Source organism: Nesoenas mayeri (assembly GCF_963082525.1).
Source record: "Nesoenas mayeri genome assembly, chromosome: 2".
In the NCBI taxonomy this organism is placed as follows: Eukaryota; Metazoa; Chordata; class Aves; order Columbiformes; family Columbidae; genus Nesoenas; species Nesoenas mayeri.
The window spans coordinates 146,398,322-146,422,421 of NC_137543.1; the positions used below are offsets into that span (position 1 = coordinate 146,398,322).

The 24,100-nt window shown below is 41.8% G+C and overlaps 1 protein-coding gene across 1 annotated transcript in view; it reads left to right on the plus strand.

Moving 5' to 3' along the window:
• The window catches only part of APBB1IP (amyloid beta precursor protein binding family B member 1 interacting protein), a gene marked incomplete at both ends in the record, with an annotated part of 46,617 nt that extends 22,986 nt beyond the window's left edge, over positions 1–23,631 (plus strand). Inside the window, 6 exons of the mRNA XM_080340408.1 lie at positions 136–279; positions 3,057–3,167; positions 16,021–16,119; positions 17,073–17,190; positions 20,722–20,819; positions 23,110–23,631. Coding sequence (XP_080196534.1) covers positions 136–279; positions 3,057–3,167; positions 16,021–16,119; positions 17,073–17,190; positions 20,722–20,819; positions 23,110–23,631 — 1,092 coding nt within the window. The remainder of the gene's footprint in view (positions 1–135; positions 280–3,056; positions 3,168–16,020; positions 16,120–17,072; positions 17,191–20,721; positions 20,820–23,109) is intronic.
• Between the last annotated feature and the right edge of the window lie 469 nt (positions 23,632–24,100).

Below are 24,100 nucleotides of genomic sequence, written 5' to 3' on the forward strand. Positions count from 1 at the left end.
CTGCATTCCCCATGCTTGTATGTTCACTGTCACAAGAAATGTCTTTGTTTTTCAAGGGAGCATTTTTTCTCCTATTTATTAATATGGTTGTGCTTAAATCGATTTATTTTGTGTTTTATTATTCTTGTTGCACAGGAAAGCTTCTGTGGGGCATCTGTCATTGTGCCAGAGCTTGAAGGGGCCCTTTATTTAAAAGAAGATGGAAAAAAGTCCTGGAAGAGACGTTATTTCCTTCTACGAGCTTCTGGAATTTATTATGTACCCAAAGGAAAAACCAAGGTCAGGAAGCCAAATAATCCTTTTAGCAATAAAACAATTCATGGAGGTGAAAGTGAAGAACTCCCAAGGTGACATTTTAAGAGCACTGTCTGGTGCATCTGAGAGGGTTGGAGGGGTTTTTTTGTTCAACTTTGACTACACCACTTGTGCAAATATTCGAATGTAGTCACTGAACCCTGTCACGTTTCTCTCCTTTTGATTTCTGTGGATAGATAAGAGCATTAATGAAATAGCGCTCCTCCGGAAGCCAGTAGGGGAAAGAAAAATAGCACAGCACCCTTCAGCTGGTGTCATGCTGCCAAAATGCTTCACTCTTATATGGGTTTTCTGTGGAAGAATATTTTAAAAGTTCTCAAGTAAACTAATATCACAAAAAAGGTGGAATTTTATTTTGTTTGATGCTGACTTTCTGTGCCAGTAACCGGCATGCAGAAATACTATTCATTTTTTCGTACGGTGATCTTTACCTAGAGAACGTGTTGTGCCTCTTAAGGCTTTTTAAGACTGTCCATTCTGTAGAAACAAGTGAGGCAGAGCATCTACCTGACCAAATCAAACACACTGACATTTAGTATTGAAAAATATTTGAAGAGTCTGAGTTGCCAGCACTGGAGAAGTAAAAGGCTCCTGGACATGTTGCACATAAGGGCAACTGGCTTCCTATTTCCCCAGTGATGAGGTAGAATGGTGGCTTCTGGGACTGGTGGTTTGAGGTTTTTTTATATTATGGAAACTACTTTTTTGTATTCTGTTGCCACTTACAGCTCTGTTAATGCTTCATATTTAAAAATTCTGCTGCTGCTGATAGAGCTTTATTGTTATGATTTGTGCTGTGAAACTTAACTGTGTGTTCGGCTATTTTCTGACTAGATTATAAAGGGAAAAAAGTAATAGCTTGTAAGGGAATGCTTATGTCCATGCCTCAGCCACTCCGGAGGAAGTCAAGTCTCTTAGCTCAAATCTGTGTTTAATGGTGATTTCTGCGGTGTGTGTTGGAACAGCTGAGGGTCAGGTACATGTCTTTTGTGGAGACAGTAATCTCTGGTAGGTGAGCAGGGCCAAGTGAGGGTGCTGAACATCTTAAAGCACTGCAGCAGAATTCAGTAGAGCTCTTCAGCCAAAGCCCTTAAATTGTGAGAGTTCATCCCATGGCAGGGTGCTACGAAGAGCACACGTGCGCCTTGCTGCAGTCATTCAGTTGTGGGTAGAATGGTCTTTCATTGAGGTACAGAAACTAACAGCTGGTGGGCAAGAATATCTTCAGCTGCTGCAGCTGTTTTGAAATTCATCATGTAATCATGTTTTCACTTGTTATAAAAAGGCAAAGAAGTCTAGCATACCTTTGGCACTTCATGTTGGCTGTAAAATACATTGCAAATGTGCAAATACAGGGACACATTCAGATAATTTCACGCTCGTGTCTTTGGTGCTTCTTGTTTTTTGGTGTTTTTTTGGTGTTGTTGTTAACAAACCAGGCACCAGTCAGCACTGTTGCTGTCTGAATTTCTTTCTTTATCCACTTGTATCCCATTCAAAAACATGCTGTTAATGGACAGGGTCACAAAACAACAGAATGAACGTTGCAGATTCAATGTTAAAATTTATTTCTGTTAATTGTGTTGCTCTGTTATGTTAACATTGCAAAAATACTACCAACAAGTGCCTTTGTCCCTTGCATAAAGATTTGTTCCCTACTTGGAAGAAAATAACAACTGTATTCATATTGGTCTTAATTGCCATTACCTGGTTCATAAAGGAAGGGAATAACTCGTTGTACTGCATGGATTTCAGCACCTTTAGGAATTTATAGTGTTGGAAAATCCTAGGTCCACACAGTCAATGACAAAATCCCTGACATCAGCTTCAGGGGAGACAGGGATGAGAGAGAAGCAATATGGAGTGTTTCCTCTGCCCACAAATCTTACTTGCAAACTCAATTTGTAAATAAACTCAACTGCAGAGCATATTATAATGAAATTTTCAGTAAGAATGAGAACAGCATAGAACTAGCTTATGTAAAAATATGACTCCATTCTTAGGGATAGAGAGGACTTGTGATTTGGGTTTTTAAAATTTTTTTCACAGTTTCCCAATTTCTCAGTTTAGTCAACAGTGACCATGTGACACAGCCATTTTTGCATTTCCACTCAAAGGATTGCAGAAGTTATGTGTTGTATGCGGAATTCTGCACCGAGAAGTGGGCCAGCAACAGAAACCTTGTTACTTCAGCAACATATTGTGAACAAGCAAATATTATGATAAACAGAAACAGAACGATGCCAGGAAATTTGAGAAAATTCAAAGCAAAATCAATGCAATGTGTGCTTATTTCTTGATGAGAGTTTGTGTTTGTTGCATGTACCAAAGAAAATCAAGCTCCTGAAGCAATTTAGAACCCCAAACCTTCTTTCTGCAGTCAAAATTGTCAGGGTGTGCTTACAAGGCCTATTTCTATTTTACTGAAGTTATTTCTTATTATGGTGTTCTATTTGATCTTACCAGCCACAAGCCAGAATGTCCACACAAAGCAGTAAAGCACAGCAAAACCAGAACAGCAGCAAAATGCTGCACTGTGTAATATATTATTCCTAATATATACCGACCCTCTTCCAATTGTTAGTTTAAGAATGCACACACTTAAAAATCACCTTTCTTCAGTCAGCTTCATAACAGTTTAAAATGCCTTGGCAGTCATACACTTGAAAAAGTCCTATTAATGAGTTTCACATTAAAATTCAATTTGTTCTAACAATGATGTGCTTGGTTTTCATTTCTAGACATCCCGGGATCTGGCATGCTTCATTCAGTTTGAGAATATGAATGTTTATTACGGTTCTCAACACAAAGCGAAGTATAAAGCACCTACAGATCATTGCTTTGTCTTAAAGGTAAATGCCATACACAGTTTCTTTTATATGTAAACATGTTTAAGTTTGAAACTTCAAGGGCTCTGATGAGATAGCATACCTCTTTCAAAATCATGTCTATTTTCTTCTTTGCTTCATTATTGATCAGCAATATACCTTTAGAACCTATGATAGTCCTATGATATATGTCTACACTGTATCTATAAAGTTTTCTTCAAAACAAGACTGAATATGCTTCCAGTGACTGGGCACATCTGATAACTGGCACACATGAGAAGACAGGCAGTCAACAATGTTGATGTGATGAGCACTGTGGACTATATACTAAAAAGTATATCTACTTTTTATTTGCAGCGTAGTCATACCTGTTCAGTGGTTTGTTGAACTGAGATGCAAAATCTTGCGGGAATAGACACATGGCATATTTTATTGAACAACTCTTTGTGGCAGGAGAGCAAAAGACGTTGTTCACCCACTCATGAAACTCAGTACTTTCTGTTGAACTAAGTATCTCATTGCTGCCTCTCCAGGTAATAGCACTGCAAATAGGCTGGGAATTCTGTGTTCCTCTCAGGAAAGGGAAAGAAGCCCATGCTTTTCATGTAGTTCAGATAGCAGAAATGAAGCTCTGAGGTTGCAGTAATTAGGCATTTCTGGCTATCTGTCATTAATACAGATTTTAGAATACAGTGAGATCACGGTGTACAAGACAGAAGGTAATCTTGTTCCTGTTTCACTATTTAAAGACCTGCAGTGCAAACAAGGTATTAGAGAACTCAGTATCTTACCATCTCAGAAAAAAAGCAGAAGAAACATTCGTATTAGAGGTCACTTATAATATCACATTTCTGGCTGTAGCTGCACACTTATAGCACTTTTTTATTCAGTTTCAGGATTTTTGAGGATGCTCAAAATATAAGCCCTACTCCAAAAACAAGCCCTAGTTACAGTTCAGTAAAAAAAATCAATTTAAATAGCATCCAGGCAGCTATACATGTAAAAAAGTAAGCAACTTTTTGAGCAAAAATTAATGTAAGACCTTGTCTTATTTTCAGGGAAACAGGGCAGTCTAATTTACACATGGCCAAGCAGAAGTGGTTTATAGACTCAGACTTATGTTCTGAAGCAGATGTATCTAATTAACACAGCTGAGCAGTTTTAATACTATGGTTTTCTGCAATCCTTTTTTGTAAAACAGGGATGAGCCTTCTGAAGTTAACAGGTAAGCTTTATTTCTGAAAAAGACAACGTCAAATGAAAAAAAAGGAAAAGTGGAGTTGATTTAAAAAATAAGGGGAAATTGTTTTTCTAAACAGATGACTGGTCAGATGAGTTTCTGACTAATAACAGTTATTCACATTATATTCAGATGAAAATTAAAGCATGATGATCTTTTAATGTGTATGTAGCAATGTGTTTAACTCTTCACAATGACCAGGAAATCTTTCTGGACTTATTGCCATATTTTGTGAAAAGAGGTACGCTATAAGGAAGACCTTACACCAAAAAAAGTCACCTTTCTACTAAAATAGGTGCTTTATTGGATGTTTGGTGTTAGCACTGTACTTTCAACATGAAATGTGAAGAACAAGAGCAAAAGCTCACTAGAGCAAGCTTTATGTGTAATGGGCTTATAAACGCATGAAACCTACTCAGCAAAACTGTTCACTCTGATGCTTCCAAAATGTGTTGCGGTATACTAGAACAAACATTGTATTGATAAGATCATTATATCCAAGCAACGCTACTTAGCGATGAATAGACTATGATACAGTGGTTGTTCTTCAATTTAATTGCCACAAATCAGCATTTGGTAGATTCCTGACTGACTCAGTTTCATACTTGGCTTCTTTAAACAGTTGTGTCTTGCAGTGTCTGGAGTTGGTCAGGAAGGGTGGCCAAGTATTGATATCTTCAAATCTTCTGTTGTTTCAAAAATAGAAGCCTCCCAATTAGGGTGGCTTTCTGAGGGTGAGGCAATGGAGAGTTTCGTGTTTGCTATAATTTCTGTACATTAATTTGAATTCTCTAGATACCTTTTTGAAGGCATGTAGCTGAGTTCTGTCATATCCTTCTCTTACCTTTGGAGGTTGGAGCTGAGTATTTAATACATCTTGAGACCTGTGGGCTGCAGGAAAGAGCAAAGTTAAATGTTGGTCTCTCTGACTGGATGCTTGATGACACAAAAGAGTGTGGACAGGGACACAGAGCCATTTCTTACACTTAATCACATTTTGTTCCTATCTGTTTTTATATGGAAGTCTCCCAGAAGAAAATATCTCTCTTGCTGGTAGACACTTGTCTTGAGATGCCAAAGGAAAACAAACCATCATCCTTGAGATATTTCTCATCCTGCCATATTTTGAGAATAATGTTCTCAAGATGAAATGATAGTACTTTTGCTGACAGGTGGAGCGAGCAAAAGGCAGTAGATTTAACAGGTAAACATTTGTCTTTATTATACTGATAACCTAGTAATTTTGGAGGAATTTGGATGCCCAGCTGAGTCCAAGCCAGATGCAAATATCTCCAGAGCCAAGGCTGCACTGTGTCTTCACAACTCTTCCATTCCCCTGCATGTGTCTCAGTACAGTGAGCTCTGCAGAGCTTCTCTTCCAGCTACGTGTTCGTGGCTGCAGGAGATGATTATCTGTCTTTGAAGAAAATGGAAGAAAGTAATTGAAAGAGCAGCAGCCATAGCCCATGCTAGCTGTTCACTGACAATGGCTGTAAACCAAAGGAGCTTTTCACATTTTGGAAAAACAGGTTAATCTGCAGCCCTTATTAGCTCCAGCAGGCTGTAATGCCACTTGCAAATAACAAGAATATCAGCACACCAATACATTTTTTTTCAAAGAATTGTTGCTTTGTTGTTCCCTTAGGAACTGCTGTCTCAAAACACCAAGTGGTCATCAGCAAAGATACTTGCTGTGATGTGTTTCAGATGTAACAAAAGAAAATGCCCAGCTCAGAGGCAAGAGACCAGCTTGTACTTTATAGTGCAGGAGAAATGCAAGGACTTAGCAGCTTCAGCAGTATCTTGCTTCTGTGCTAGCTGGAAAATTGTGATGAATTCAGAACCAGTCATAATTTCCCAGCTTTGAGCACTGAGCTGAAAAAATGTTGTATTTATTTCTGACTGGTTAAGCTAATTGGCATCCTTACTTCAAGAACAGGGGAAGTGCCATTTGTTCATTCAAATGGCAGCAAATGGCCGGTGAGGTGGGCTGATCTGGAGGTAAATATGGTCTCATGCTTGAAGGAAGCATCCCTTCTTTTCCTCCGGTCCCCATTTGAATGATGAGCCTTCTAAACAAATAACTAGGCTAAACCCAGTAACATTTGTGCCTGCCTTCCAAGTTCCTGTCTCATATTAGCAGGGAAAAAATATATTTATTTTTGCCCCCCCCCAACCTTGGTTGTCTTTATGGTGTGCCTTTATGGAGGGAAGAGCCCTCAAGAGATATGAGAACAAGCAGAACATTCCTGACATTTTTACACCTATGTGCCAGGCATCACCAAGAACTTATGGGAAAGAGGAACCCTATAACTAATGTTAATCACAACCCTGGTGGCTTGGTTTTAGCTAGAACAATGACATTTCTCAGCTTGTCTGGCACTGCCCTGAACTATACGGATGTTTGTGTCAAAGTCTCCATGATGTTTCTTTGAATGTTGCTTCTCCTTCATCTCTCTAAATGGGATGTGGGCTTTTTGTGCCGTTTCTTCTCTTGGCCTACAGTCAAGTGAGGGGCTTGCAGTGACAGTGAGCCTTTGGTACTAGTGCCTGGCCTAGCTAGTGATTCGATCACTGGGAGCCAGCAGCTCCCTCTGTCCTGCTTCTTTTTTAATCTAGCTATTTGATTTCAGGTTCTGTGGTCATACCTGGGTTACGTAGCTGATGCTGCCTTGGATACTGGTGTTAGTGTAGCAACAACAAGATTGTGCACATCACGGGCATGTTGCTTTGATACTTAGCGAGAAGCTGGGGTAGGTTTTGCAGCCTGTGATGTTGGAACTGCACCTAGACTGACTGTTTTAAAGTAGCTCAAATATAAACATCAGTGGCTGCGGATGCATGCTCTAAGATGTTTCTCTCACAGCTAGAGAAGCATGATGTGGTGTGGGTGTGCCTTGCTTACCATTTATTCTCATTACATCAGCACCTCATTGTAAATACTGTAGCTCAGATCAAAAATAGGGAGTTTTTTTGCTTGTTTGTTAACCATCAAGACACTGAGGAGATAATGGGGAAAAGGGTGGTGTGCCAAAAACAGTTCAAAATCACATCACAGTGTCTATCAGCAAAAGAGATCACTTTGCTAAGCTTACTCAGGAGTTTTCTTTCAGGATGATTCAGGAGACAATTGCAGTAACTGAACAAAGCAGCTGCTTCCTCATATCAGCTCCTCTCAGGCAGCAGAAAACCCAGCTGAGACCAACCAGAAAGAGCAAAGCTGGCTGGTTGGTGTCAGACAGCAGGGTCACCTTTAGCTGTCCCTGTGCAGCAAACCAGAACTGATGTGACTGGGACCTGAGGATGAGCGTGCAGCCTGGCACAAAGGCTCTGATGGAGTTGGCTTTCAGGAATCTGTAGGCTTTGGGGCAACTGTAAAGCTTGAAAAACTGTTTTATTTCCCAGTACCTACTTGGTCTGTGCTGAGCTATAACCTTCTTGAATTGGTCTATACCAGTGCTAAACAAGCCTTCCCCCACAAAGAAATTTAAAAAAACAAAAAGCAACACAAAGAACCTTCAACATATTAAAAATAGAGCCTCCACTTTTGGGGCATCCACTCTTGTAAACATGCAGACTCTTCCTGTTTTCTACTCAGCCTGAATGTAATGCTTACAAAAATTTAAAGATCCCACCCTTCACTGATGTGAGGTGAAGTGAGTTTTTTCTGAACAGACATCTGCCTAAGTATAAAAGAGGAAAGGAAAATGAAAAGGAAGCGTGAAGGAAGACCCACACTCAAACCTGTGTCTGTCATGGTGAGGTCTGTCCCTCTGTTCCAGGCAGAGGCGGGAGAGGGAAGCAGTGCTGCTCTCCGCACTGCCCTGCAAAGAGTGCTGGCCTCTCCTGGGACAGGAAGGGCAGGAGAACAAAAATCTCTCTCCTTCACAGAAAAAGTAGTTTCACACACCACACACAGCCGGAGTTTCAGTTGGAGTGGTTTGGTTCCTCACAGTCACCTTTGCATTTACAAATGCAAATTTTTATGCATAGATCTTCTCTTTCACCGCTTACTACATTACATGGGGAATGCTGTGGAAATGGATGAGATCTTTTGTGGTTTATTTCATATTCCAAAGCTAAGACCCTTCAAAACCAAGAGATTCCACTGTGGGGGAGGGATCTGTTCATCGTACTAGCAACAGCATTAATTGCATTTAGCAGATACTGTGAACATAATGGGGGTTTTTGTGCATCAAGATAGTATATATGTGTGTGCACATGCGTGCACGCATATCAGTCCAGGAGCTGTTTTTGTCACACCATATTGAAAAATATTTTCAAAGAAGACAAATAACAAGGTAATCTATATGCAAATTTGCTGGTTTAGTCTGATGTGCCTGTGACAAAGAGTGGATTTAATTATAGTTTATTGGTGCTGGTTGTGCTTGAGTAATCTGGAGGTAATGGTGCATAATGCTGAATTAATCTAGGATGAAAAAAATTGGTTTCCTGGGGATAAACTGAGACAAAGGCAAATCATCCTCTATCTCCACAGCTGGGTACATTTTCCCGTGCAATCTAAACAGCTAAGTTTTCCTGGTGTCATTGGGAAACTACGATTTAAAAAAAAAGAATTTCTAATGATCCAAATAATTTTGGAAGTAATTTTTCAAGAACAATAGCTTCTGTTTGCAGCAGTGGCATCATTCTAGCAGGTAATTCAGTATTTAGTCGCTCAGCTCCCAGTTCCCTCCTCCCTCACACCCAGTGTGCTCAGTCACAGACTGAGTCATGTACATTATGCATTCAACACAATGAAGGTAGAAGGTGAGAATTAGCAGTGTTTGAGATAGAAAATGGTAGGAAAAAGATATAAAACAAATGGCTAGTGCAGGAAACGAGGACAGAAAAATGGAGATTTTCTATTTCTTTATGTGACAGATTCGAAAACTGTTGTGGTAGCATGAATGCTTCAGATAAATATTTCAGAGTAAAATTCACTGCTGAAAAAGCAAAAGCAGAAGTATTCTTTATTACAAACCACTTTCAGATATGTGAGATTACAGGCATATTTATGTGCATACAGTTTTGCGAGATCAGTGCATAAGCAATGGGGAGAACAGAGACAGAATGGACAGTGAGAAATGGAACATAACAGCTTTGGAAAATATTATGTGCTGCATAAAGCCATCCTGGTTACAATGGCTATTACATATATTTTTAACGACCTAAAAGTTTTGCCTCAGTCATTAGAGAAATGTAGGTCAAAAGGATAATTTCCTTATAATAGGACAGTTACTGTTTTATCTGTACAATTCACACCTGTCTTCAAAAGATCAGTTAAGTCTGGTCATATTAATGGAAGGAGGGCATAGCATCAGAATTTGACCACATTTACCAGTAGATGGAAATTTCAAACCACTCCAGTGTGATTTTTGAAAGGTGCTGAGTATTAATTCTACTTGCGGTCATGGAAACCAGAGAGTCTCAGCTTTTCTGAGAAGCAAGCTCACAGTAGCACAAGGTCATTGGTAGAAGGTAAGGTATCCAAAACCACTGACCATTTTGTGAAAATTTGGCCTAAAGCCAAAGCTTTTGATCTGAAGTTACTCTCTTGATGCTTCTGGCTTTTGTTTCTGCCTCAGAGACTGAGCAAGGATGCGTATATTTTAGGGCAAGGAATCCAATGAGATGCCTGAATAACTTCCATTTACTTTTAATCTTCAGTGTTGGAAGAAGGCAAAGAAAAAGACCGTTTTATTGGGATAATTTCTCATTTCATGCACACATGGCCTTTAGTCATTTGTTTTGGCACAAACCATAGAAACTACATCATTTAGTTCCCATTTCTTCAGGTTTTCAATGTGTTCTATCTTTTTTTTTTCCCCATGGGCAAAGAGCTTTTCATCTGAAAATGTAATTTATGCACAAATATTTTTTAATCCTCTCCAGAAGATAAGGTCTCTATATTCAAGTGCTTCTGTGTTCTTTATCTCTAGGCAGTTGATACCTATAGAGGAGACAGTGAGTCAGAGGAGAACATTAGATGCTGTTCCACACCTTTTCAGTGCTTTTCCAGTCGGTACATGGCACATCCTTTTGCCACCTGGCATTTGAGGTGCTCAGGCCTTAATAAGTAGCTGGCCAAGTGTCCAACACTTCCAAAAATCAGGACTGATGATGCTACTAATTCATCATTATTAAGAGTTTTTACATCAACAGAAAAAGTGCACTGTAGTCAAATTACATTGTATTTTAAAACACTGTATTATTTTTGAAGCGCTATTCCACGGGAATTTTTTTTTTCTGTGAGAAAAAATCTGGAGTCCCTGTCTACTTGCATATTACCACTTTTCATTCAAACCGTGAATTCTGGGGTAGTTGCTTTTTAAACAGTTTTATTTTCATAATTCATTTTGGTGCTGCATGTTTCAGAGGCAAAGGTGATAAACCTTTCCAGAGGAGATGTTTTCACTTTGCTGTCAGATGATTTTAGTGACCTTTTCAGGACACGATACATACTGTGTAACAAAATAATTTATCTGTCTCTATGTGTGAGACGTGTAAGCTGTAGCATACTGAAGTTAGTGTTACTTTGCTTCAAAATACAGTATTTCTCACATGACTGTCATGATGGATATTGTTATGACCTCTGTTAGTCTCACAGATAGGTTATTCCAGGGACTATGAATCTAGTTTAGCAAAACCAGACTTGCCTATTGACTACAGCTCCCTACGTCTGTGTGCTGTGCTGAACAACTACCCTGAGACGCTGGAGCTGTGAAAGGAGGAAATGGGTTCAAATGGACCTTCACACGAGGTCATTGTTTCCAGGGATTTTCAGCTGTCCAGATTGTTCTCTGAATTGATTATCGTGAGTCAGCATTTTTATGCACTACGTAACAGATTTTGCATGTGACCTGAAGTTTTTAATGCAGCGTCAAGCTTCTAAAGGTCACCGTTGACAGCAGAGACTTCTGCCATTTGTACTGCCAAAGCAATTTCACTGCAGTACACTTCTTCCCCAGTGAGCAAGCTGCTGGGGTGGGGTGGGACAGTGCTTGGCTGAAACATCCCTTCCTATCCAAAGCAGCATGTTCCATGCATCTAAAAACCACAGGAAGCCAAATGCCTCTGTCTGAGCCACTTTCTAATAATCTTTTACAGTTACAAACCTTCAGCATTAGGCTTGGTGCTGCTGGTGTTTGGTGCCATGGTCTGGCCTTGCACACAGCTGCAGAAGGCAGCCCTGGCACGGGCAGCATGCAGCGGTCCTCCTTAGAGCCGAGCCAAAGCCCAGGGAAGGCAACAGGGATATTTCCAGTCAATCTCAGTTATGTTTTATGTGTCGTTGGTAAAGTTACACATAAAAAGAGAGCCAGTGCTGCTGGTGCTTCTCAGAAAGTGAAGGACAACACAGTTCTTAGCTGTTACGACGTGAAGACCCAGGCTGCCAGCATGGCTTTGAGGCATTTAGCCTTCCTACAGAGCTGGGTGTTCAGCAGCTTGCTAATTTGGACCCTAGTGAAGAAAATACACTTGTGACAGTGCATTTAATCATGGTTGCTGATGGGAGTAATTTAATCAAGGCACTGATTTGGGTAATTTGGAATAGGCCCCTCTGGTGAATGTCAGTAGTTAAGATGAATTGCCCAGTGAAGACAATAGCTAGTAAAAGACAGGGTAGAGGGTAGGCCATAGATAACTCCCATGTTGTCTGGCATGGGACACCCTGGCCTTGTTCATTGACAGTTTCCTCTCAACTTCTCAGGATGGTGACAACCCCACAGTCTCAGAGCATTGACGGATAAGGTAAGCAGTGAGCTGAGGCAGCTTGCTGATGATGCTACGTTATTCAGATCATTGAGGAAAGGGCAGACCGAAGAATTCTGGAATGGCCTTGCGAGGCTGAGGTTCCGGACAATAAAGTTGTAAAAAATATACAGTCTAAATATATACACAATAATGTGCATAGGGACAAAAGTGATCAGAACTTCCCCTGTGGAATTTCTGACTTTGAGCAGACCTATACCATTCAGGAGCAAGATGCTCATGTGGTATATACCTTGATAAAAGGTCTGTTTCAGTGCTCAGTAGTGGTCAGATATGTAAATTAAGTATTAGGAGGGGCACAGATGATGAAACAGTGAACATTGCCATACTGTGGCATAAGTCCAGGGTTTTCTCTCACCTCTGTAGTTCTGGTCGTCTCATCTCAACGAGGATATAATAAAGTTGGAAAAGGATCAAGGGAAGAGCAACAAGGATAAACGAAGGTAAGGAATGACTTAGACTTGAAGAATTACTGCAGAGACTAGAAGCCTATAGGGTGGAGAAGATACAACTTGCCAGGTATATAATGCAGATCTGCAGGCTCAGGAGTGGCACGGAGAGGTGTGGATAGAGGTCAACCATTCAGTGTCTCTTCTAAAACAAGTACATTAAACAACACTAGCAGCAGTCGGGTTCAGAGCAAAAGGAGGTGGTTCTCAATAGAGCGTGTACCAAATCTGGGAAGATTGTTCCTAGAAGATGATGTGGATGCCAGAACTCTCTCTGGGCCAAATAAAAAGCTGAAAAAGTACCTGGCGGAGGAATCCATTGAAGAACCTAAATATGGAGAAACCCCATCCAGCTCAGAAAATCTCCTGACCTGAAAATAGTTGCAGACGGAGAGTGCAGAGGGGGAAGTATCAGAGGGAAGTATCTTATATGCTTGTCTTGTTCTTTCTCTTCCCTCAGTATCCATTTGTGGCCACTGTCAAAGGTGGGACACTGGGTTCAGGGACCTTTGATCTGACACAGTACAGGTGTTCTTGTGAAACTGGTGTTTCTGTAGGGTTCCCAAGAGCAGAGGTCTGCAGCTGCCCCTCTGAGCTCCCTGCAGCAGATCCTTGTGGCAGGGCTGTGTCTACATGCGGCACCATTACCTGGCTTGCTCTATGCCACGTCCTACTCTGCCTTGTTTATGCAGTGTGCACTTTTGTCCAAATGTTTACATAGATGATCTGTTAAATTATAGGATTTTTTTTTCTTATAATAAAAAACTGCTGGTAGGTGTGGTGTTTGAAAATGAGGGGAGATACGTAGACCCATTGGACTTAGTTGTCATGAAAAGAGGGGGATTTTTTCTCTTCGTTTTTGAAAGCTTTGGGTGCCACCTGCTGGGTTCATTAAGACCTTACACATATGAGTGAAATTGGTCATTCCTGGTTGAAAAGTGCTCAAAGAATTTAATTTACTCAGGGTTGCAGTGCTTTTGTTTGCACCTTCTGGTTCTCTTGGCTCTGTTGGTGATAACGTAACACAGGTCTGTGGGCTGTGCTGTGCCATGCAGAGAAGTGCCTGCTTATGGATTTCTTTCAGTGATACCATTCAGACTGAATTCTCTACTGGTTTTCACTGTGTTTAGTCACATAATGGAGAAACGGTAGAAGGAGAAATGAGAATGGAGAGTGAGTGTCTGGCATTGTGTCCTGGTCACATATTGCAGTAACAGAGCCCACTGTGAGCAGTGTTCAGGCTGGCCAAGGATGCAGGAGACCAGGACAGGGACAGGCAGGCACTGAGGAGCTGGAGGAGGCTATTCGTTCAGGGGCCCTGGTCACTGCCACTGTGTGACATGTGACACAGGTGTACAGCAGCAAGGTATGGCTCTGTATGTTGAACTGTATGAAGGGGTGGTGTGTGGGTGCTCCAGGTGGGTGAGGCACAGGGCCATGGGATGGACGTGGCGTCTGTTCCACACTTCAGGCACCTGGTGACAGTGAGCTGGCATCTCTGGGCTTGCAGTGTGAGATGTCCCTAGCTCTCACCTTAGGTACCAATAAGGTAGCCCTGGGCCCTTCTGGAGGGCTGAAACAGACTTTGCATGTTCACAGCCCAGGGGAGATGGCCAGCTCTGTGCTTGCGGAAAAATGGTGAACAGTATGGCTCCTTCAAACACGCTGCTGCAACCCAGTTACCCACAGCACTGCCTTGGGACACGTCTGTCACTAGGAAACCCCTCAAGAGTAATATACCTTTGCTTTTTTCTTCCCCACAGTTATGTCCCTGGTGTGTTCACTGTTGCTTTGTAATTTGATGGCACGGGGCTTTGGCAGCAATACTGGCTTGAATGATCCTGTTCTCCCATCCATCCCTTGCTACTTGTTCTCTCCCCAAGCCACAGCGCCCCTTGTCTCCATGCTGTATGTGAGGCTGTGCTGTACACTGCTGGGTTTAAAAAAATTAAACCAAAGCTACAGCATGATTAAATGGGTTATATTTAACTCAGACCGGTTCCCTTTTTCAAATCACAGTGTGGCCTCATAAACAGTTGGGTCAGCACAAGCAAGGGAAGCCTGGTGTCTGCAGCACTGAGGGGGAGCAGGGACACAGGGCTGAGGAGCAAGACCTCCGTGTTCAGCTCTGCTTTTGAGCCCCTGGATCAGCCAGCTGTGGTCTGGGATTGTCCCAGCCAGCAGCGGGTGTCTGCGAGGAGACATCTGGCACCTGTCCCAGCCCTGGGCTGTGGGGGATCCTGCTGCAACCCCACAGCCAGCGCTGCTCTGCTTTGGGGGCTTATCGAACCTTAGAAAACCAGGGTCCTTGCTGCTAGGTGGAGGTATGCTTTGAATTTTCTACTGTGCAGGCTGAAAAGAGAGTGCTTTGGCAATATCCCTGGAACATATTTGGCTGTATTCACAATATTTCACTAATAGTGCACCTATAGTTTATACAAAGAGAAATGAACATATAAATGGGGGATAATGAACCCTTTTCCTTTGTTTTCATTCTTTTCCTTGTGTATCAAGAGATGGCAGTATATTATTCCATCCAAGCAACTAAAGAGCCTTCTCCGCTGTAACAGAGGAACTAAATTCCTTCTGAGTCCTAGAAAGGGTGTTCAGTCTCAGGCAAGCACACAGCCTGGCATTTTGGTGATCTTTGAGTTGTACTGGTACAGCACCACATGCCAGTACGGTGTTGATCAGTTAGGGGAAGACACCCCAAATTTTGTCAAAAAAAAAAAAACAAAACTCAAGAAAGGTTTAAGAATTGTAAAGGTTTCTGGTACAAACCAAATGAAAAAGATTGCTTCTGATGGTGTTACATTTTGAATGATCCTCTGTTAGAACATACGTCAGCTTTACATAACTGTTGGCAAACAACAGCAAGAGTAAAGCAGAATAAAAATGTATAGGAAGAAAGCTAGAACTCAGCCCAAAGGAAGGCAGTTAGAAGGAAAAATCTGTTTCAGCTGGGAGTTTATGCTTAAACAAATTTAACATACTCTTTGAAAACTAATTATGGTCAGTGTTCAGTCTGGATGCCTTACATATGACAAACCGCAATGAGAAACAGACTTCCAGTGTTTATACATGGAGTGTTAGACCTTGAACCACAGCGTCTGTAGACTGCATTGAACTCTAGATCATTATTAGACTTCTGTAGCCCTTGAACTCGTATTACAGTGCATTAAAATTATTTCAAGCAAATGTTGCCAGTGGCAACTCATGTATAGTTCATGATCACCATCTTTTTTTATCTTTTCTTATAGTCTGTTTTTGCTGCTTTTTTTTTAAATCATCTTGGTGTTATCATGATGCCTATAGGGAGTGTTCTCACCAAGGTCACTTACAGTGCCTTCGCACTTCTGTAGAGTGATTTGATTTCTGTGTTTGTCTTATTTTATGAATTAATATCTTTCAGCACCCCCAGATTCAAAAAGAGTCACAATATATCAAGTACTTATGCTGCGATGATCAAGCAACCCTGCATCGATGGGTAACAGGAATAAGAATTGCCAAGGTGAGATTAAAAGTAAATTTAGTTAAATATGTTTTCTGAAAAATCTTGTCTTGCTCAGGTTACTGACTTTTATCACCTCAACCGGAAATATTGTGACAAGAATGGACATTCATGCTAATTTTACCTTAGAAAGAAAGAGCGGAAGGGCATGACCAGGATGGGGTTTTTTTGAATATTCCCATTCCCTCTTTATCAGCATTTTTCTCATTAACACAGGGGTTGAATTCTGTAGCTATAAAACTCATGCAGTCATGAAACTTACTCCAGTTATCTGACACAATAATAATACGCTGTGGCTAAAAATGTGCAATCTCTGATCAGTACAGATGTGACATTTTTCAGACAGTTCTGCCCAGATTTTCTCCATCACCCTCTTCAAAAATATCCTAATTCACAGACCATTTTGTTTTGCACAAAACGTTAAAGAGATGGATTCATACATAGCCCAGTGTACTGGCTATACAGACCTGCTCCTGTTAGGTATTCTTTTCTGCCAGATCTGCTGCAGGACGACTTCCAACAAAGGTGTGGGGTGAATATGAAATTATTTTGTGTGTTGCGCTGGCAGAGCTGTTTGCTCTGCACCCCAGGATTCAATGTCCCAAGGCTCCAGTCTGAAAATGTCATACTTGGAAAGCATTGGAAAAAGAGATGTATTGAGAATAGTTGGTTTTTAAGCCAAGTTTCATGATGTTTACAGATGCTGAAATGAACATAAAGGGTGAGAATGGTATCAGTAGGGCTGTGTTTGGTCATGGGGATTCATTTTTTATTGTGATATTACAGAGATGATTTCGACCTGGTCCTATACAGAAACAGACACACCACTTGTAGAAAACTACTTTTTAACAAAACTGGCTAGGGGTCAGAAAAGGTGTCCAAGAGCAAAATGAATGCTTGGGATGTTTAAAGCTTAACACCACGCTTATTGTATTGTTTTGATTGTTTTGCAGTATGGCAAGACACTATATGATAACTACAAATGTGCCGTGAAGAAAGCTGGCTTATCCTCTCGATGGGCAAATCAAGGGACGGTGGAAGCAGCTGCCCCTGCAGAATCCCAATCAGCAGGTACTGATGCTGTCACAGCAGTTGAAATCACATGTATTGCCCACTTCTGTCATCATCAGTGTTGCACAGTCTTTGTTCAGAAAACTATCTCATTGATTCAGCAAGATAATATTCTAGACAGCTGAGTGCAGCTCTGATCTATAACTAAGCTAGCAGCAGAGCTCTCACTTTAATGTTAGAACTTGAAGAATACAAAGACAGCCCACCAAATTTCAGTTTAAACCTGCATTTTTCTGTATTTTTCTGTTGGCATCTGAATATGAATCGTTTATCCTCCCTCTGTGTTTCATGGACTGATGGTCCATGTCTTGAAGTTTTCTATTGGCTGTATTGGTGCTTTCCTTCCAACGAGTAAAAGGGATAAGTGGGATATTCTGAGAATGATCATTTCAGAAAGATATTATGACGGGGTGAGCCACTCTTTTTCCTAGCCTTTCACTCATTTGCGTAACAATGTGGGGAGGAAGAAAGGATTAGGTTGCCCTCTACTTTTCCAGTAGCTTCATCACACTGCTGTTACCTATGTTATCATTGTATGGACACAACAGTGCATGATACAAGATGTCACTTACATGATTGCTTTTAGTTTATGTGCTTAAGATATGTTTTATTTCTTAGGAAGGACATGATGGCCAAGTATTTACTGTCATAGGACAGGCAAAGTAAAAATCAGTGTTGGCAGTTAATGTTCTGACTTGTCATGTAGACAACTCAAAATCGTCCAAACAGCTCTCCAGGGCTTCAGTTTGCCTTTTCTCAGTATACACGACAAGAAGGGTCTCTCTACTATTCCTCTGAGTCAAATCATGGTAATAAATGCACATTTGGGATGTGGAGACCCAGTAACAACATTTTGAGATCAGGGGATTTTCTGATGGATGGGTGTGAGGGTATTTTAGGAAGAGTGGATGGGACAGTTGTGAAGCATTTTGTGTTCTGGTGTTGATGGCAGCAAGTGCTGCAGCCTGTACTGGACACGGGCAGGATCGAGGCCTTATAAAGTATATATATACATCTGTATAACTTTAGCTGCTGCCTAGAATCCAGGAACACTGCATGTGATCATAAAATATACTGTTAATCTTGACTAACGGAGCCCATTAAATGGTTAAGTAGCCTGGAAAGATTTTAGTCATGTGTTTTGCCTCTATAGAAATATCTCTGAAGGATCATTAGCATTCTAATTGAGGCAAGTCACTGTGATTTCTGCTGTCTCACAGTTGTCATTACTGCCCTGTTGATACAGGTTTTATAACCCCAGGTTTTATAACCTGAGGCTCAACTATGATACTATAACCCGAACCACCTGACTGTAAACAGTTCTTGGCTCACGTTTTGGAAATGGAACAAAGCATGTTTTCTTCAGTTCTGTTTTCAAAAGGCCATGTAGCCATCGGTATGGGCTGATTTCAGCATAGGCTAAAATCTGTGGCAGCCAAAAGCTGGAGGCAGCAGGCGGAAATTCTGCTCTTGCATCGCCTGTAGCCTGCGTTCCCTGGCCGTGCTGCTGCAGCCAGCATGTGTGTGTTTGCTTGTAGCCCAAACTGTATCTTGTTTGTCTCTCTGCCTCACTGTGTCTTTGGACACTGAAAAAACAGTGTTATGTTGTGTGCCAGCACAACATTGTGGTGTTTGAAAGATGAAGGATGTTGCTTTATTCAGATGTCCTGTATCACTACAAGGCTCGGTATTTTGCATTATATATTTTGGGTATGTATATTTTGCATTCTATTTGGACTTTTTTTTCCTTAAAACAAATATTAATTCAACGTACATTTCTGAGAAATTGACTTGCAACAAATACTGTAACATTTAAATTAAAAATAAATCTTGAGAATAGAATGCATGAACTCAGATATTGGATTGACTGGGAGTTCTTTAGCTGGCTGACTTTGTGTGAAGTGTATGTGCAGGTGTGTGGCAGGAGTTCATACATCAAATGTTGCTTTCAAGTCTTGCACAGTTTATGAAACTGAAGACAACACATTACAATGGAGCCGTGTCCCAACTTCCTAGTATATCGTATTTGCCAAGTAGAACAGTATACCCAGCCCTATACAGAGTGGAACTCTATCTGATCTCTTTCATTTGGTCACATCTCAGCAAGACTGAGGGCAGCGAAGTCTTTGAGCAGTGTGAAGCGCGAACTCCTGCTCTGCTCTGGAGGGCACGGCCCACGGAACCCAGGGATTTACGTCTCTCTCTGCTGAGCACTTACAGCCAAAAGACTGGTTTTAGCTCTTTATTGGACTTCTATGTTAGTCCTTCAACAAACACAGGCTGTAGTTTCAATGATCAAAATGGTACTTTGGATTAAATATGCTGAACAACATGCAGGCAGAGGCATAAAACACAAGGACTTCAGACCACCTTCTGTCATCCCTTGAAGCCTAAATAGTCCTAGTAAATTCAATACACCGCAGAGTTTGTCTTACTTCTCTGTCAAGTGTGTGATTTGCCAGCATGGCAATTAAAATAATTTATTCTATTTATTATAGTCATGAAACCTTTTTGCTAATCAGAAAAGTACACGCTGAGATTAAAACCATCATTGTGCCTAGACTTACATTGTAGACAGCTAAGGGCTCACTAGCATCCAAGAAGTACATGAGTGGAACTTTACTGGATCTCAGAATTGTAAATTATAGTAGAGCTAAGGCAGTCATTAATGTCAACAAGTGTATGTATCTAGGCACCAAACACTATCTGCTATTATCCTTTGACATGTGCAGCTTCCAAAAACCCCAGATTAAACTGGAGACTTTCTTTAATCCTCATCAGATTGTACAAGGGCTGTGGATTTTTTCCAAATTAAACCCACAAATTTGTCCTTTGGTCTCACATTCATTTACTCCATTTGCAGTACGGGGTTATTTATGTATATCCATCACAGAGTAATGGTGGGCAAACATTTTGCAGAGCTTTAACTTAGTCAGCCAGCAGATCCAGACTAATCTGAGAACACAGTGAGGTTCACAAATCTTCCACAGTTTCAGGTAGAGGGAGAAGTTTATGAGCTCTTAGCTCATTTACCAAGGAAAATGGATCAGCCTGCCTCGTGACTGTTATTGATATGAAACTAAAGTGCTTTTAGTCTTTAGGCTAAAGGAAAAAACATGCAATAAGACTGAGAATGTAGGAATATTACAGCACACTACAGACTTCAAAACACTGGTATGAAAGACAGGCATTTAAACAGAATGCCAGAGGGTCGGCTTAACTATGCCAGTTTGAAGGATTGTCAGCTGCAACCATGGAGGCATGTGGACAGCTATTAGTTGTAATGTAAGACATTATGTTTATTGTCCTTATGTAATGAACTGATTTGACCAGTCACAAACAAACCTGAAGTAGAGGACAGACATCCTCATGGATTTTACTGAATTATGTATAAAACCTGTAATGAGTGGTTCCTTGCTGGAAGTTGTAAAGACATTTTCATAGCCTTATTCTTGGTTTGTTATTCCCTCATCTGGTGAAGATCATGAAATTGTAACACTCTTTCCCTTCTGTCTCCTCCCCTTGTCACAGGTGCTGTTCAGGCAAATGGACAGATTCCCCAAATTGTTCGTCGTTCCAGTACAGAATTTCCAGAGACTCAGAAGAAAATGGATACATCAGAGACACAGGTCAGCAGTTACTACAATTCACTGGTTAAATGTTACCTGTGAACCAGTTCTCCAACTTTGTTTTTCTTCACCTGCTGTCTTGTCCCCTCCAAGTCCCAGTGTGCTGTTGTGACAAGCATTTCTCTCCTGGGCAAAGGGGCTGGTTCCTTGCTGTCCTTCCTCATGCCTTACACACCACAAACAGTGCTGTGGCACAGAAGTGCAGGGGTGTAGGCACAGCCACCTGCCACTTCTCTTCTTCAGAACAAATAGGTGTAGGTTCATGTAGCAGAAGTAGGAATGTGCCTGTGGGGACAGTCTCAGAGTCTGTGCTGCCAGAGCCTCAGGGATGTTTTCTGTCTCTTGCCTTAGTAACACAAAAGATACAGCAGTGTTTTTGGCAGGGAACATTGTGCACAGCTGAAGATGAGTGTGTAAGTAGAAGTGTGAAGATGGGAAAATAGTAAAAATGTTTTCATTAGGCTCTAAATGCATTCCTTGGTTTCAGCTTCAAATTTTGTCTTCTTGCTCCATCTCTGGCTGTAAAAATATCAGTAGGGTACAGTGTGAGGACTTGAAAACATCCTACAGAAAAAAAAACCAATACCAACAACAACAACAACCAAACCTGCATTTTTTTGAAGTTCATTGTTCAATCCCTCCATCACACATGAAGTGCACAGGACAAGTGCAATGAAATTCCTAGAACTTTTCTGTTGCCCGCATTACGTGTCTTATGCTACTTCTTCAAGACTTTGAGTTCCTCCTTTAAAAAATGTTTCTCTATTCTGAACCTCACTTCCTCTGGAATAGATCACATTCTCAGAACTCAGGCAGTGGTTTGCTCTGCATATATTTCATTTACTTCCATTCTTGTAGGCAAAGAGAGTGAGGAGAGGGCAAGCATGCTACATTTGGCTAATGCCAGAATTAGTACTGCTGACAGCAGGGTTGCAGAGCGCTTTTCTCTAGCAGAAGCAAACATGTTGCTGCCTTCATCGCACAGCTTCTACAAGCCTGGGACCAAAGGACCAGGGTGCACTGTATTACGGTTCAGAGCACTAAGCTCACTGGATCTAAACTGATAGATTAGCTTAACTAGAAATGAATGTGTTACAAAGCTTTGTTTTCAGGAGAGCAGATTTCTCCCCAGGTTTACAAGAAGAGGTATCATGTTTGTGTAGTAACTGTCAACAGCTAACAGTTGCTACCGCCAAAAAGAAAACCAAACCAAAACAGCAAATTATGTTCAGAATGTTGACTAGCAAACACAATTTAAAAGGAAAACCACATAAAAACTTGTCAAAATAAACATCGCCATAATGAACTGCTACCGTACATTTTATTTCTCTTAACTTGGATGAGGGATGCTTTGATTCATTTTTCCTTCAGCAAAGTTGTCAGAGGGTTTGAACATCTCGTGACCTCGCAAACATGGCTGCACTTAGGGGCTTCAAGGACCTGTTTGTCACACTGTTGGTTCAGAAGTGGAGGAAGTGTGTGCATACACCTTGCCCAGAAGGCAGAAGACGCCCTGCCCCATGCTCAGCAGTGGCCCTTGCCAGGTCCTCGGTGGAAGCTCTTTCCCCTGCTGTACCCCCCCCAGAACTGGGACAGACGCTCTCCCAAGCACCCCCCTTCCCAGCACTCTGCAGTGGGCCAAGGCACTGCCCCACGGGTGTGTGTGTCACACCATGCTGCAGAGCCACAGGCACTGTGACACCAAACACAGAACTAAGTCCCCACATAGCTCCACCTTTTGCCCAGTTCACTGCTGTTGTGTCTAATTTGTTTGGCACAGATAGGTGACTTCATTATTTTAGCTTTATCCAGAAATCCATCAGTCACAGCTAGTGGGGCTGGGAGCCAAAACTATACCTGCTTTATATGTCCTCATATATTTTTCATTTTTTTTGGATGTAAAAACACACCACAATTTTTTTTTTTAAAGTCATATTGTCAGGGAATTAGCAGCAGGGTGGAACATCAAGGAAGTATCTTTATATGTCTTACTAACTGCAATTCTTTGACAGTATTCATAGTGCTTCTTTGAGTGCTGTCCTCAGAAAATGAGTGCGTTAAGATTTCAAAGGGGAGATTCCCACTGTCAGAGCTCTGTGGGCCGCTCCAGTTAAAAAACAAAATACTATTTGCACTCTTCAGGCAAAATGTACTCCGTTTCACTGTCTGTCTACTGCACTCTTCTCATCTCTCTCACATTTTTTTCTACTGTTCTTAGGCAGTGGCATTAGTTTGCACATGCACTGACTGTATCTCGTCCTTTTGTTCCTTCCGCTTATTAAAGGCTAAGCCAAATAACATCAGCGCGCCTGCCCTGACACAGCCAGCGATGAGGCCACAGAAGTACCAGAGTAAGAGGACCTCACTGCTGCCTCCTCCTCCACCTGAAAGGCGGTCATCTGCGATTTCTGTTTCACCCATCCTACCCTCCAAAGTCAAACGAGACAGCGGAGATTTCCTTACAGACCCAGACAGCTTTCCAGCACCGCCACCTACGCTGATGATCAATTTTCCACCACCACCATCTGATTTCTCTGAACCTCCTCCTGATTTTGTGCCTCCACCGCCACCAGCCTCCAGCAGCGCTAACGGAGACCTGCCATTACCCCCTCCACCTCCACCTGTCGCCATTAAGCCACCACCTCTGACAAAGAAACCTGTGCCACTTCCTTCAAAAAGGCCAGAAAACACAGGACAAGCTGGAGAGCCACGGTCAGCCGGGCCACCCCCACCTGGGGGTGGAGGCAGGCAAGCAGATTTTATGTCTGACCTGATGAAAGCTCTTGAGAAGAAAAGGGGCAGCACCTCCTGAACTCTGGGAGCAGGTGGACTTCAAGCCATAGCTGTTTTTGTGAGGCATCATGAAAGGTCATGCTGGATCAGGCTCCTCCAGGAGGAATTCTCCTTCAGAGTTCCTCCTGGGGGTCTCAACAAGTAAGGGTGGGGTGCCCTCTGTCCCCCACTTTGTTCCTATAACCTGCTGCTTCCCCCCCCCACCATTAACAACCATCCCAACATCAGCCCAAGGTAAGAACTGTCTGCAGGGTCTTGTTTCACTGCATCAGGCCAGCTGAGGTGGTGGAGCAGCACTCGCAGAGCCGGCCAGCCAGTGAAGTGCATCTTCTGTGCTGCCCCTCTGGTAGAACTGGACCTGAAGGAAAAAATACAACGTCCTCATGCAAATTTTGAGAAGTGGGAAGATCCCTTTTCACAGAATTCCTCTTACAGGTTCTTTATCAGAAAACCCCCAGCTGGTGTGTCTGGGGGGGGGTGTTTCAATA